This window comes from Channa argus, chromosome 14, assembly GCF_033026475.1.
Source record: "Channa argus isolate prfri chromosome 14, Channa argus male v1.0, whole genome shotgun sequence".
Classification (NCBI taxonomy): Eukaryota; Metazoa; Chordata; class Actinopteri; order Anabantiformes; family Channidae; genus Channa; species Channa argus.
The window spans coordinates 4,248,209-4,261,375 of NC_090210.1; the positions used below are offsets into that span (position 1 = coordinate 4,248,209).

At 40.4% G+C, this 13,167-nt stretch overlaps 2 protein-coding genes and 3 non-coding genes across 6 annotated transcripts; 1 reads left to right on the forward strand and 4 right to left on the reverse strand.

Moving 5' to 3' along the window:
• Positions 1 to 817: 817 nt before the first annotated feature.
• tmem275a (transmembrane protein 275a) lies at positions 818 to 3,404 on the reverse strand. The gene is made up of 2 exons (XM_067475438.1): positions 2,875 to 3,404; positions 818 to 1,989 (listed from the first exon to the last, which is right to left on the reverse strand). The coding sequence occupies exon 2, from the start codon at positions 1,874 to 1,876 to the stop codon at positions 1,256 to 1,258; it is 621 nt and encodes a 206-aa protein (XP_067331539.1). The 5' UTR covers positions 1,877 to 1,989; positions 2,875 to 3,404; the 3' UTR covers positions 818 to 1,255.
• A 679-nt stretch (positions 3,405 to 4,083) lies between these two features.
• Positions 4,084 to 12,903, reverse strand: kncn (kinocilin). 2 transcript variants are annotated; one of them, XM_067475536.1, is made up of 7 exons: positions 12,825 to 12,903; positions 12,061 to 12,358; positions 10,018 to 11,726; positions 8,349 to 8,417; positions 8,113 to 8,184; positions 7,638 to 7,731; positions 4,084 to 5,858 (listed from the first exon to the last, which is right to left on the reverse strand). In XM_067475536.1, exons 3-7 carry the CDS (start codon positions 10,163 to 10,165, stop codon positions 5,783 to 5,785), a joined length of 459 nt encoding a protein of 152 aa, XP_067331637.1. In that variant the 5' UTR covers positions 10,166 to 11,726; positions 12,061 to 12,358; positions 12,825 to 12,903; the 3' UTR covers positions 4,084 to 5,782. The 2 variants fall into 2 exon arrangements, with proteins under 2 accessions (XP_067331637.1, XP_067331638.1); XM_067475537.1 differs by lacking the exon at positions 12,825 to 12,903 and having other exon boundaries at positions 12,154 to 12,783.
• trnag-ucc (transfer RNA glycine (anticodon UCC)) lies at positions 11,243 to 11,314 on the reverse strand. The gene has a single exon. It is a non-coding gene; the product is annotated as a tRNA-Gly (tRNA).
• Positions 11,783 to 11,856, reverse strand: trnai-aau (transfer RNA isoleucine (anticodon AAU)). Its single transcript has one exon. It is a non-coding gene; the product is annotated as a tRNA-Ile (tRNA).
• Positions 12,058 to 12,129, forward strand: trnaw-cca (transfer RNA tryptophan (anticodon CCA)). The gene has a single exon. It is a non-coding gene; the product is annotated as a tRNA-Trp (tRNA).
• Positions 12,904 to 13,167: the final 264 nt, after the last annotated feature.

Below are 13,167 nucleotides of genomic sequence, written 5' to 3' on the forward strand. Positions count from 1 at the left end.
GAGCCAAACAAAGGCATTCTGAAGGAAAATGCTATTGTGCACTTTTATATAGCCCTCATTAGTTTGATCCTGATATCTCAGTCTAAGGCAATTTTCCTTTCAAAGGAAATCAGGGTTTACGTGTCTCTTTTTTGACTACTCAGGATTATACCGAGAAGACATCACAGTGATGGGGATACTTTTTTATGCTATCTTAATAGCTAAACTCAGTCTTGGCTTTTCCTTTATCATAAGTAGGTCTAGTGGAGATTTGTCTGAATGTGAAGGTAATGTGTGTTATATCAGACAGAAAAATGAGAGTGTTCACATTTATGTGACACTGTGCCCCTTTTTTGTCACATCCCACTGTGAATTCAATTTCTTGATAACACATTTTAGGTCTTACGGGGAGGAATGTCTCTGTTCCACCCGATTCATGACCTAAACTGCATAACAAGCTGAAAGTAAAAAATATGGTAAATGTGACCTTTCATCTATGACTTCAGCAAGTAGCAACCACGAAAATGTTTGCATGAAATTAGACATTAGGACACTGGTGAGAAATAATATTCACAGTGTTATTGACAACTAAGGTTTGTTACACTGCAAGAATAATGTTTCCACCTGCCAAAATTGACAAAGTTGCATGTAAATATACTGTAACACACTTTTGACAAATGTCAAGAATTGAGTGAGAGAATATTGCTTTGGGACCACTGTGGCCTTTAATATTTAATGTCCCCAAAACAAGTTCATCATTGAGAATGGCAGGCAAATGCCAAATGTCCCCACATACCTGCGCAGCTCAACTTTGATTTTTTTTTCCCCTCTACTGAACTTTGACATGTAATCCTTTAACTTAAACACGTCAGCAACCACATTTTCACCGAGCCCTCTCAAATCCCTGCTGACAAAGGTTTCCACCGACCAGAGCAGCAGTGACAGATAAAGGTTTGTGGTTTGCAACAAGTTTTCATCACTACATAAAAACTGTTCATAATGCCCCACGTTAAAAAAACAAAAACAAAGACCTGCAGAAAAACAGCACGAGGTAGGAATTTGAATTCCACAACCTAAGATTCACAAATACTAGGGTGTATCAATAGTTTTGCATGCTAATTACCAGAGAAATCAAAAGCATACTGTGTAGGACTTGTCACAGTCAGAAATATGGCACTGTACATAAACTAGATGACACAAAACAGTGAGCATGCCCTCAACCCAGAAGGATATTTACACTGCTTACGCCTCGAGCCTCAGAGGAGTTTCTGCGATGTTAGGCGACTACATCTTCACCTGGCAGGTTGAGCCTCACCTCCCCTCCTGCTGCTGTGGAGGCTGAGTAGACTGCGGTGGCGGAAACACAAGAAGGCCCATTGGTCTCCATGGTGAAGAGCTTGCAGGGTCCTGGTTGGACGGCATCAGGGACCTCCCTTTCTGGGCTAGACGCCTGGGATGATCCAGGGGAGGATGTGGGGCTGAGCTGCACGGCTGTAGTGTCCTGCAGTGTGTGCTCGCTGGTCTCTATTTCAAATGCTGCCCCACCACCCAGCCCACCGTGTCCCATTAAACCTGTGCCCCTGCCACCCACCTTAGATCTGCGTGAGCTGTTGGGAGGGGGGAGGCGGCTGCACACACAACAGGCCCCAAAAAAGGAGAAGGCCACCAGCAGTAGAATTGGTCCGATGATGATGGGGGGGTTGGCAGAAGGCACCAATGTGCTGAAGGCGAACGCTCCTACCAGAGTGATGTTGAGTCCAGCCAGCATGATGCATAGGCCACAGGCACAGCAGAGCGCCGGAGAAGGCAGGCCATGAGGGCGAGACACCCTCCTCTTCTTCTTCTGGTGCTCCTTTTTAGGTACAGGGGTGGCAGTGTTTCTGTCAGTGATGACCATGTCGTCACCTCCGGGTTCTCTCTTTCCTTCTTTTTCCTCTGTGTTATTATATCTTGCTTCAGTCTGAGCTCCTCCCCATGGGAATGTGCCCAGCTGTGTGGAAATATCTTTGTCTGCAGATGATCACACACGACATATGTAAGAGTTTATTGTTTTAGAAAACACAGAAGGAAAGAAAAACCAACCAGTTGTATTCACGCTGTTCTGTGCTGTTCTGTGTCAGTATCCCTCTGATCTGCTTCCCCTCTAAAATACAAATGTTCAGAGATACTGTGATCTGACATGTTGGGATAAATATCCCCATAACACAGATTCCAAGTCACCCAACTGGCACCAGATGGCACTCACAGTGTACCTCTTTATTTAGCTTGTCCCACATAATCTCAAAGAATGGCTAAAATGTAAATATGTTCAACTATTTTAAATATACGTCGGCCTTAAGCTCTTTCAAATGGAACATCTAAATGTAACAGGAGTACAAAGCACATGTAAGTCAAAGAAGAAAAAGGTGAAATAAACATGGAGAAAAGCGTAGTTCACCCAATTGTACTGTTTACATGGCAGTACAAGGAAGTGTAAGTACAGTACAAATACTGCAACTCTTCAATGCCACTTAAAATTGATGATAAAACATGATTAATCCCATGTCCTGTTGATTTTTGGAGTAAGAATATGTGCAGTTCTACAGCGGCTCCTTTCTTCATGCCAGCTGAGCCACTGGAGAATAACATTGGATTATTTAGTTGCAATAAAATCAGCCCTTTCATTGCAGCATGAGCCCATTCAAGAGCACACGGAGCAAATGAGAGAGCAAGTGGGAAACGAGCCTTTTTTTAAACATATATGTAAAAATGTGTGTGTCATTTAAATCCATCATCTAAATTACAAACAGTAGGCTTAAGCGTGAACTGGCGTGTGCTCAGAACACGTTTGGATGCATGTCTGCTGCACTGATGTGGTGAATACCTGTAAAATGAAACCATACAGAAGAATCTTACCCTTTATGGCGACATACTGAAGGTCTTTCCATTGTTTAGTCGGTAGGTTTTCAAGGTGATTCTCAGTCTAATTACCGGCTGTGATTACTGAGAGGTTGAGAGGACGCACCATACCAGGGATTTTCACTCTGCTTTCGTATCTTCACAATCCTGAGGGCACAAGTCATTACAGCCGTGCAATCAGTGACCACCACAGCACTGGGTCTGGCGATCCCATCTTCTTAGGAGCAGGAAATCCGAGAGAGGAGAGAAGATCACTTAGGTGAGATGGCATTTCTATTGAGTTGACACGCAGACGCATCACCGTGCGCCGATCCTGATGTGGACCGAGACGCATGCAGCACCTGACTGGTCATATCGCAGCGGACATGGAGCAGACATACGGGAGGAATCTGTGCAGCAGCTGGAGTGAAGTCGTCATTTGTCACTGCTTCATTTGTGATCTGTTGCGCTGAGCATCGTCCGTCCTCTGCGGACCTCTGGATGCGTCTGCTCCCACCACACTGATCCATCCCATACTGACGTGTGTGTGTGTGTGTGTCAGGGAGCGAGAGACTTGGGGGGGGGGGGGGGTGGGGTCATTTTTTCTCGTTACCGGATTTAGTGTCGTACTCTACAACTGTCTGATGAACCCTCTGATGGCAAAGTCTCCCGGTGTCCTTGTTAACTTGTTTTCAGTCATACTAATTAACAAAAGTTGGTTTTCGTTACTACTGTATAATATACAAAGCAGTAAGTAGTAATAGGATAATTGGCTAAAACACCTGGTCAAGACAGGGTTTTTTAAGTAGTGGTTTAATTACAGCTACCCTGTGGTACATAACCTGTTTCTAAAGATAGATTGATGATATCTAATATGAATGTATCTGTTAAGGATAAAGCTTCCTTGAGCAGCTTAGTTGGAACAGGGTCTAACAGACAGGTTGTTGGTTTAGATGAGGTAATAATTGAAGTTAGCACAGAGAGATCTATGGGTAAAAAGCAGTCTAACAGGGGTTGGGGCCTTATCGATGACTCTAGCACTGCTGTACATGAAGATCTATCTGTAATATTTGGGGGGAGGATCTGGTGAATTCTTTCTCTAATAGCTACAATTGTATTCATAAAAAAAGTCATGAAGTCATTGCTGCTCAGAGTTAAGGGAATAGTAAGCTCAACAAAACTCTGGCTCTTAGTCAGTCTGGCTACAGTGCTGAACAGAAACCGGGGCTTGTTCTTGTTGTTCTTCTATTAATGATGAATAATATGTTGTTCTGGCATCACAGAGAGATTTTTTGTACATTTTTAAGCTAAATGAGATTCTTCTAAATTTCTAGAACGCCACTTCCTTTCTAACTTTTGTGTTACCTGTTTTTAAGTTGCGTGTTTGCGAACTACACCATGGAGATCACCTCTTCTGATTTACGGCCTTCTTTTTCAGAGGGGCAACACTATCGACTATTGTACTTAGTGAAGCTGCAGAACTGTCAACAAGATAATCTACTTGTGCAGGAGTAACATTAAGGTGGCTACTTTCTATTGTATTAACATATGGTGAAGCAAAAGATGAAAGAATTGTGTCTTTAAATTTGTTTACAGCATTTTCAGGTCTGGGGTTTATCTGTAACCTTCAGTGGAAGATTGCTGCTACTCCTCCACCTCGGCCTCTGCTTCTAGGAACATATATTAGATCGGTTGTCCACCAATCTCGCAGTTGTTGGTTCAATTCCCAGCTCCTCCGGTCACACGTCGAAGTGTCCTTGAGCAAGACACTGAACCCCAACTTAGCTGCTCTGGATGAGTGTTGGCCAACTGCATATCAGCTCCCCCACCGGTGTGTGAGTGTGTGTTTGATCGTGAGTGTGAATGGATGAATAAGAAGCAGTGTAAAGTGCTTTGAGTGCCGATAGGTAGAAAAGTGCTATATAAGTGCAGACCATATATATATAACATTAATTGCCACTTGAAGGACACCTAATAATGTCTTAAAATTGGACTAGACACCATCAGGATGATTTTTGGGGCATCATTAGGTGTAAGCTCCTGGGGAACTGGCTATTGATGGATGGTTTAAATATGAGAAAAACTGTAGACTTTAACAGTGCAGCTTTTCACTTGATTTTTATAATGAAATTCTCTATATATTCATATGTAAAATGTCAATCACTTCCTTCCTTTGTGGATAATGTTCAATTAAAAATTCAATATGTGTCCCTCCATTATCTAACTTCACTCAGACACAGAGGGACTGTGACGAACCATTGTGATTTGAGGCCTGACAATCAAACTGCTGGTTGTCATCAAGCCTCCACAGACTCCTCAGGCTCCTGTTTCCGAGACCCATCAACAACATTCAGGCTCACAGCACGTCACACTTTTTGCCAGATCACACTGTTCTTCCCCACCACACCACTTCCCATGCAGCTGTTCTTTCCTGAATATCAATATATTTTATTTCACTGCGGGGGTGCAGTTCACTGTGTGCATACAGTGAACATGTGTATGTGTGAATGCATTCCCATTTGTTCAGCTTATGATAAATACAAGCCAGGGAACTTGAGCTGAATTGAACCGAATCCCATCAACACATAACGACCATATTAATTTTTTAATTGGAGTCTGAGAACATTGATGATGAGATGAGTTTCACATAAGTGGGACTATTGGGCTCAATATGATTCACCTAGTATCAGGAAGGGAGGAAATGCTTTAGAAACAATCAGAATTTAATCTTCGGATAAGTTTATTAGACCACATAAGTACAATATCATGAGAACATTGCAACAAATAGGACAGATGATGCAACAACTCAAAAATAATAAATTAGACAGATTCAGATCATCATGTTCTGTCCCATGTTTTGAAGATAATCTCTTGAAAGATGGTAACAAGGAAAGCTGAATAATACTGCTGAGGTCACGTGAAGGCATCATGGCAGGTCTTGATCAGAAGGGGACTGCTTTAGTTTCCGTCTGGATAAGACATCTGGCATGTCTATGGAAGTCCTGCAACAGATCAAACCAGCATAAAGCTGATAAAGCAGAGCTAAAAATGCAATAAATGATCTGTTAGCGTGTTGACTGAATATGCAACAAACTATAACCTCATCTCCCAACCAAAAAAGAATTTTACACAGCTGTAAAATGACTGAACTACATAAAGTACTTTAATGTATTTTCTGTCTAGTTTGGATTGTTTGTATGCAGGCTGTATAAAGCCTCAGTTAAACTGACACATATATATGTTTTCATGTAAATATATTCAGGTTGAGTAGCAAGATTAAACAAAGACATTCTCTGATGACTCATTCAGGAGTTTGTAAAAAACCTTAGTTATGACGTTCAGCACATATACAGCATGTATGTTTGTGTCCGCCCGTGGCCGCAAGGTTGATGAATGATTGAGAATGAGCTGACTGAAATCTATCTAGTATTTAGGTTACCATAGCAACAACAATGAACAAAATTGTTTGATTATGAAAAGGAGGTGATGCCTTGCAAAAGTCCCTGATAAATGACTTGGACATACAACAACAAAGAATATGTTCTTATGTCCTGATACCATCAACTTTTCATTATAGCATGACTTTACCAACATCCTGCTGTTTTATTAGGTGATTAATCATTTTATCCATAAATGGGTTCGTTTTGTCATCCTATCACATCAAATTCAGTTTTTTACGGTGACATATTTTTAGGCATATGACAAACAGAACATGCAAAAGATTAATTAACCACTGCTTCATGCACCCATCAATCAGTTTCAACCGCTGCCTTGCAGTCGCTGCCCCAAATCCAAAATTACTTCCATAACTCTAAAGTAAGACTTTAAAACACATCTGAGCAGAAATCACACTCTATTGTCTTGTTTGCAAATTAACATAGTCTTGTGACATTGATATAAAAGCATGAATACATTGATTTTGAATAAAGCACAAAAGTAAGTAAACGTGATGTTCCAGTTGATGATTGCCCAGTGATAAGACACACTTTTTTTCACATGTCAATTAAAAATCCTGGTAATTTATTTGCAGGCATAAAAATGAGATCCTGTGGTATTTATTGAAGTATGTATATGATTATTACTTAGAGTAATAAAAATACAATTCAAGTTAATAAACAAGATAGTTAGAGTAATTATGTTAAACATGTTGCACACAGGTGAGTTTTTATTTTGTATTTAAAATTAGCAAGAAAAGTGGAAGATCTGACTCTGAAGGATAAACTACAGTCCGGGAGCAGCAAGGGAAAGGATTTAGGCTGTGAGAGTGGAAGAGGCTGGAGTAAACAGTAGAGAGGGGAGCGAAGATCAGATCATCAGATGATGTGAGGGCTCTGGATGTAGCATACTGGAGGAAGAGATCAGCTGGTACCAAGTCATGCAGTCATTGACAATCACATAAGCTAAGCCTGAAGTCAACTTTATCTAACCAGTGAATAGAGGCCAGTACAGAAGAGAGTGGTCTCTTGTCCTTATGCCAGTGAGGAGTCTCCCTGCTGCATTTTATATTAGCTGCAAGTTAACATAGACAGATTTGCAATATTCAGGATTTGCAATATTAATGAGGACGTACAAGCCTGACTCTGGGTCTCTGACACTTGCTTCAGAACTAATGTAAAAGAAGTTGCTGATAAAAACATAATTTATTTGTTTGTCACATCTTAACTAAGAGTCAGACATTGCTCTGAAATGTCTGGACTGTGTGCAGATATTTGAGGAAAGTAAACCACTAATCTACAAATGCATTTAAACATGACTTGAAAGGGACAGTGTTGCTTTCATACCCCTCGTCTGGGTTGGTTTCAGCCATTGGTCCACCCTCCACAAAGGTTCCCATACGACTCTTAGAACGTTCCAGATTTAGTTGTGTCTGAGTCACTGTAAAACCACAACAGAGCAGATAAACACACATAATGTGCATTATATTGTCATATGTTTCAAATCTAAAATCTGTCTCGTGCAATGACGGCTGACAGAAAAGAGAAAACGAACTTTCGAGGCAAAAGACATTCATTAAGTGGAGCTGTAGCTGATTCAACATTTACTGCAAAGAGCATCAGACATCACACGCAACAAACAAATGAATATAGACACAGCATCTCTTTCTGTGACATTAACTGTTACCAGTGTCGGGTTTGTTATGGACTCAGCGGCTCAGCTTTAAGGAGCTGAACACAACACTTTTAATGTTACATGATAGCTCTATCGATTAGTGGTTTTTCACTTTAGGGAAAGGTTAGCTCACACACTCATACTCACTTTCTCGTCTTAGTGTCTCTATCGGTTGTTCGGGAACGGGATTGGCAGGTGTGGGTTGCACTCTGACATTTCCTGGGAAATTAAGAGATGGTCAGAGCCAGAACGTTTCATGGGTAAAATAAATATTTAGTTAGTTTTAATCATTATTGCAACAAGATCTGTGCTGAAAGAAAAAGATTTTAATTTTCTCCAAGACTTATCCAATAAGGAATAGTTGGAACAACGAAACAACTTACCAAAGGATGGAAGAATGTGGTTGATGTTTAGCCAGGCTTTTATGAAGGGAAAGATTGATATGAGAAGCCCTGGAAAGCAAATGGTATTTAATAAAAGATTTTGTGCCACTACTTTTACGTTTTTGTTCTTGTCATTATTGTGCATAATAATTTCTGTATTTGTCACAATACAAAATAAATAATAATTATTAAATCCTATATAGACTTTCTGTAAAAGTGGGAAAAAATGTTGTGTACTGCAGTTTCTCTCTCTATAATAATAAATTAATTTAAAAAGCATTATTCTATTCATCTGCACATTCGCATTCAAGGCAATCTGCTGATTTATTGTGTTTTAGTAAAAATACAGTATCAACTGTAACTGCTATTAATGCTTGTGAGGTAATTGTACAAATAACCAAAAATAAGGCTTTTTGATGTTATTCCCAATCTTTTAATGTGATAATTGACACAGTGTATGATGTTCTCCAAGTATACTGATCCACAGAATGTGGTTGCCTCTCAGTGGCACCTTGCTCATATTCTGAGAGCTGGCATCAAAACCTGACAGGCCTTGCCGTTGTCTGTGATGCATGTCTGTGCTTAAAATGTCATGAAACTGCAGAAGGAGTGAAAAAAAAAATCTGCCGAGAACACTCAGTTCATACTCATTAGTCAGCCTATGTGTTGGAGGAGGCATCATAGCATAAAAGCCCTAAAACACATAATTAGATGCTACTTAGCTGCACAAGTGCTGCCAGAGTAAAAGTCTTTATCAAATTGCTGTGCACAGTTTTAATCTGACAAATTGTTGCGCTCAGAATAACAACAAATTAACAATTGTAAGCTTATCAAATAATCAATGGCTTTTACATTAAGTATACATGCAAATGTTGTCTTCCTTAGATTAAAAGCCCTGCTCTTTGCGCTTCCATTTCAGGAAAGCAACCTAGGCAGTGCAGCTTGTCCGGATATCAGATGGTTCTAGTTACGCTGTTGTATCAGATAATCACATGGGTGGAAAGGTGGGTGGAAAAGTCACAGGCCACTGATCTTTTGCCTGTGTTTTTTACTTTTTCTTTCTGACAAATGTACATCATTGTGTCTTCTTTATACCAGACAACAGTTTATTTTTCTGAATTATCAAACCCTATATGTAGAAAAGTAGTAGCCATTACTTTTGCCACAATATGAGTTCCTAGATTTGAAGGTGAAAAAATATGGACAGTACCCACTTGTTACTGCACCCAAAGAAGGATACGAGCTACATTATGTGTAATTCACAAAGGTATTTACAGCATGTCATCATATTTAGTGATACATGCAATGACATAAAAGGTTTACAGAGGGGGGGGGGTCTCTGAGATAAAATAAATTGGTATTGGCAGACAGATTGGCAGAAACCTTCTGCCAGTTCAAAGCATGTACGTAAGCAGTTACTGTAAAATTAGGGAAAGTTATGTACTATTGTGATAAAACCAAATTTAAGAAATTATTTATTTATTACATTATTTAAGCTGTTAAACAGACGCCAGGATGTCAAGGACCCCAATTACCATGGTTACAGTTATTCCATCTTATTATCACACTAACAAATCTTCCATCACCTGGAAAATTGAAGTAGAATATTAGTAGCTGTAAGCAAAACGAAGAGCAATTGTTTAAAAAAATTTGTTTCGCAATCACTCACCGAGGCCTCCTGCTCCCAGAAAGATACCTCCTACAGCATCGGCGTCACACTCCCTGGACACCCCGATGATGATGCAGCCTGCCACAATGCTGAGCACGGCTGAGCCCACTCGTAGCCCATGGTACTCCCCAACGTTGACTTGGTTCATTCAGCAGGTGCAGGCCCCCCACCTGCCCCCAATGCACTGACACTGACTTTCCAGGACCTCGCTGCCAGTTTCAATTTGACTGTCATCTGCAGCAGATTCAGCCCCCCCTTGTTTAACTCTCTCTAACAAAGAAACACTTTCTTTAGCTGTGGCTTCATCTCTATTCTCTGTTCCTCAAGACGTCTCATGCATCTTTAAAGATTGATCTCTGGTTTCCATTGCCACTGAAACTTAGAAAGCTTGGGGCGCTTGCTCTTATGACATTGATACACGTGCTACAAATCTGATCGCAGCCTCCTTCTTCCTGTACCAGTGAATTCATTGAGTGTATTTTCCAAGAAATTAAGACTAAAACAAGAAATACATGATCTTCTATGGAATGTGCCAAGACAAAGTTGCACTGTATGACAAGAATTCCAGAGCTGCACAGAGAGGGGACGGCAGAGTGACAAAGAAAACCCAGAGACAGACTTACAGTATTTGCTACTTGTGTGATTGTCTGTGAGCTTAAAGGAAATTTGTAATGAAAGGTTTAGAGACTCCTCTATGGCGGGGGCCCGAGGCCATCCACAAAGGCCTGCGGTTGCCATAGGAATAGCATATCCATAGCAACAGAGGGGAAAATAGGGTAAGAAGGATTAACGCCAGTGAATAGGATAACAAATGAACTTGCTGTAGAGGAGAAACAGTAACACATTACCTGTTCAACAAGTGAACTACTTCTATCTTTCTCTACAGCCTCATTTCCACATCTATTTTTTATCAGTGCTGCTGATGTGTACGTGTGTGGATGTGACCTACGGGCTCACACTTTTTTAAATTACAATAGCCTCTGTGGCTTTAGACCCTTTTGAGAGAAGTGAAGTTAACATGTGATTCCTTTTTAAAGGTTACAGTACAGTGACTGGTGACATTGCTGCACACTACCAGTCTGTCTATAATACTGAAATTATTCAGTGTCACTTGTGAAACCACATTTAATAGTTGCCACATAAATTATAACATTAAAGTTTAACAACTATCTTACTTTATATGGTATAGGTGTTCTTCATCGTTAGCAGCAAAAGCTGAAAAAGCTGCGTTGGCCGGGAATCGAACCCGGGTCAACTGCTTGGAAGGCAGCTATGCTAACCACTATACCACCAACGCTTTACATCACGGCTTATCAATCGTCTCAAGAAAAGCGTACAACTGTATCAGCGCCACATAGTACGTAAAATTGTGTTCATAGACAAAGAGAAAAGAGGATCAGTGACAAGGTGTTGGTAGGAGAGAGTGTAGCCAGACAACACAGAATGGTGGTGTGTAAAATGACTCTAGTGGTGAGGAAAAGGAAGAGAACTAAGGCACGAAGGACGAAGTGGTGGAAAAAGTAAGAAACGTGTAGTTTTCAGGGAGGAAGTGAGACAGACTCTGGGTGGTCTGGAGGTGCTTCCAGATGACTGGAACACTACAGCTTATGTAATCAAGGAGACAGGTAGGAGGGTACTCGGTGTGTCATCTGGAAAGAGGAAAGTGGACCAAGAGACTTGATGACGTAGATGATTCGCTGTGACGACACCTGAAAGTTAACAGCCGAAAGGAAAAGAAGAACACAAATGTAAAAATAAATTAGAGTGGCCCGTACGGGGATCGAACCCGCGACCTTGGCGTTATTAGCACCACGCTCTAACCAACTGAGCTAACCGGCCATGTACACAAAATGGGGCAGTATTTAAATATAATCAACATTAATGATATCATATTAAGGTTAATTTATTTTAAAATTTTAATTTTGAGTCCTCAATATTTTAGTCCTTCATAACTGGCACGCTTACAAAAAGTAAGCAACAATAAACAAATAACAACAATCTAATATCTTTATATAAACAACCATGTATATCAAGGCGACAGACCTCGTGGCGCAACGGTAGCGCGTCTGACTCCAGATCAGAAGGTTGCGTGTTCAAATCACGTCGGGGTCAGTATCTTTTTGTTTTTGTACTCACTATGACTCTGATCACAATGGCCAATGACGTTCCTTTCATCTGCTAAGGGGGGTTGAGAAAGAGAAAGAAAAGGAGAAAAATTCTATATAAAATCATCAATACGCTCCAGGGCCTCTTTCCATTTCCTGCTAGGTTTTTTGCCAGTAGTGAAATGGTACTCAGATGTCCATCCAGTAGGAGTTGGACTTCCCTGTTTTAATCATAGCTGCAGTAAGAAATAAATTGTTAGCACAGCCAAACAAATAATTGTTGTCACTTGTAACATAGGGTATTTAACATACTGAGGGTCTGTGACCATCAAAAACCAACTCTTAATACAATCAGCAGTAGTATAACCTTGTAAAAGTACAATTTATGTCAGAGAGGTAAATTTCACTGTGATGTTGCCAAGATATCCCACAATTCACCCCACGGCCTTTAGCATTGTAATGTTAGAGGTAAGCTAGTGCATTTAGAAGCTAGCTCTGCTTTAACAAATGAAACCCAACAAATACTTTAACCACAATTTCATCTCCACTCATACAGAAAATATGTAACAGTGACGTAACTAGTAACTACACGTTAACCAATGATATGACAGCTAGACTACTGAGGATTTCCCACACTTTACTCAATGTAATAAATAAGTTAAAACTTTCTCTATAATTCATTCAGTGTTTGACAAACTTTACCTGTAACCTCCCTCCACCCGGAATTCGTGATCAATTTTTGATTTAGAACGGCAACTTCTCGAAGCTTGGCCGTCATGAGCTCTACGACCCTCCCACCGAGAAGAAACGTCCAATCAACGGGCGAGCTTCTGTTAGGAATTGATTGGCTCTTTTGCCCCGTTTGTTCGGAGTGTTCGACTCTGTGTTCGGACCACGTTCGTAAGTGTTCGGACCTCCGTTAGGAAGTGTTCGGACCTCTTTCGGAAGTGTTCGCACCTGGTTACAATGTAGAGTAGAACATTTTTGTTTATTTCTATTTTTGCAACAGTTATTATATATAATTATTTAAAAATATTTACCTTTC

What these genes read in the sequence shown, in the direction of transcription:
- tmem275a (XM_067475438.1), bottom strand. Translation starts at nt 1,876, where the DNA reads ATGGTCATCACTGACAGAAACACTGCCACCCCTGTACCTAAAAAGGAG.
- kncn (XM_067475536.1), bottom strand. Translation starts at nt 10,165, where the DNA reads ATGAACCAAGTCAACGTTGGGGAGTACCATGGGCTACGAGTGGGCTCA. An exon ending in TCTGGGAGCAGGAGGCCTCG is followed by an intron (nt 8,418 to 10,017) that starts GTGAGTGATTGC and finishes TTTGCTTTCCAG; the next exon opens with GGCTTCTCATATCAATCTTT. An exon ending in GAAACCAACCCAGACGAGGG is followed by an intron (nt 5,859 to 7,637) that starts GTATGAAAGCAA and finishes GATCTGTTGCAG; the next exon opens with GACTTCCATAGACATGCCAG.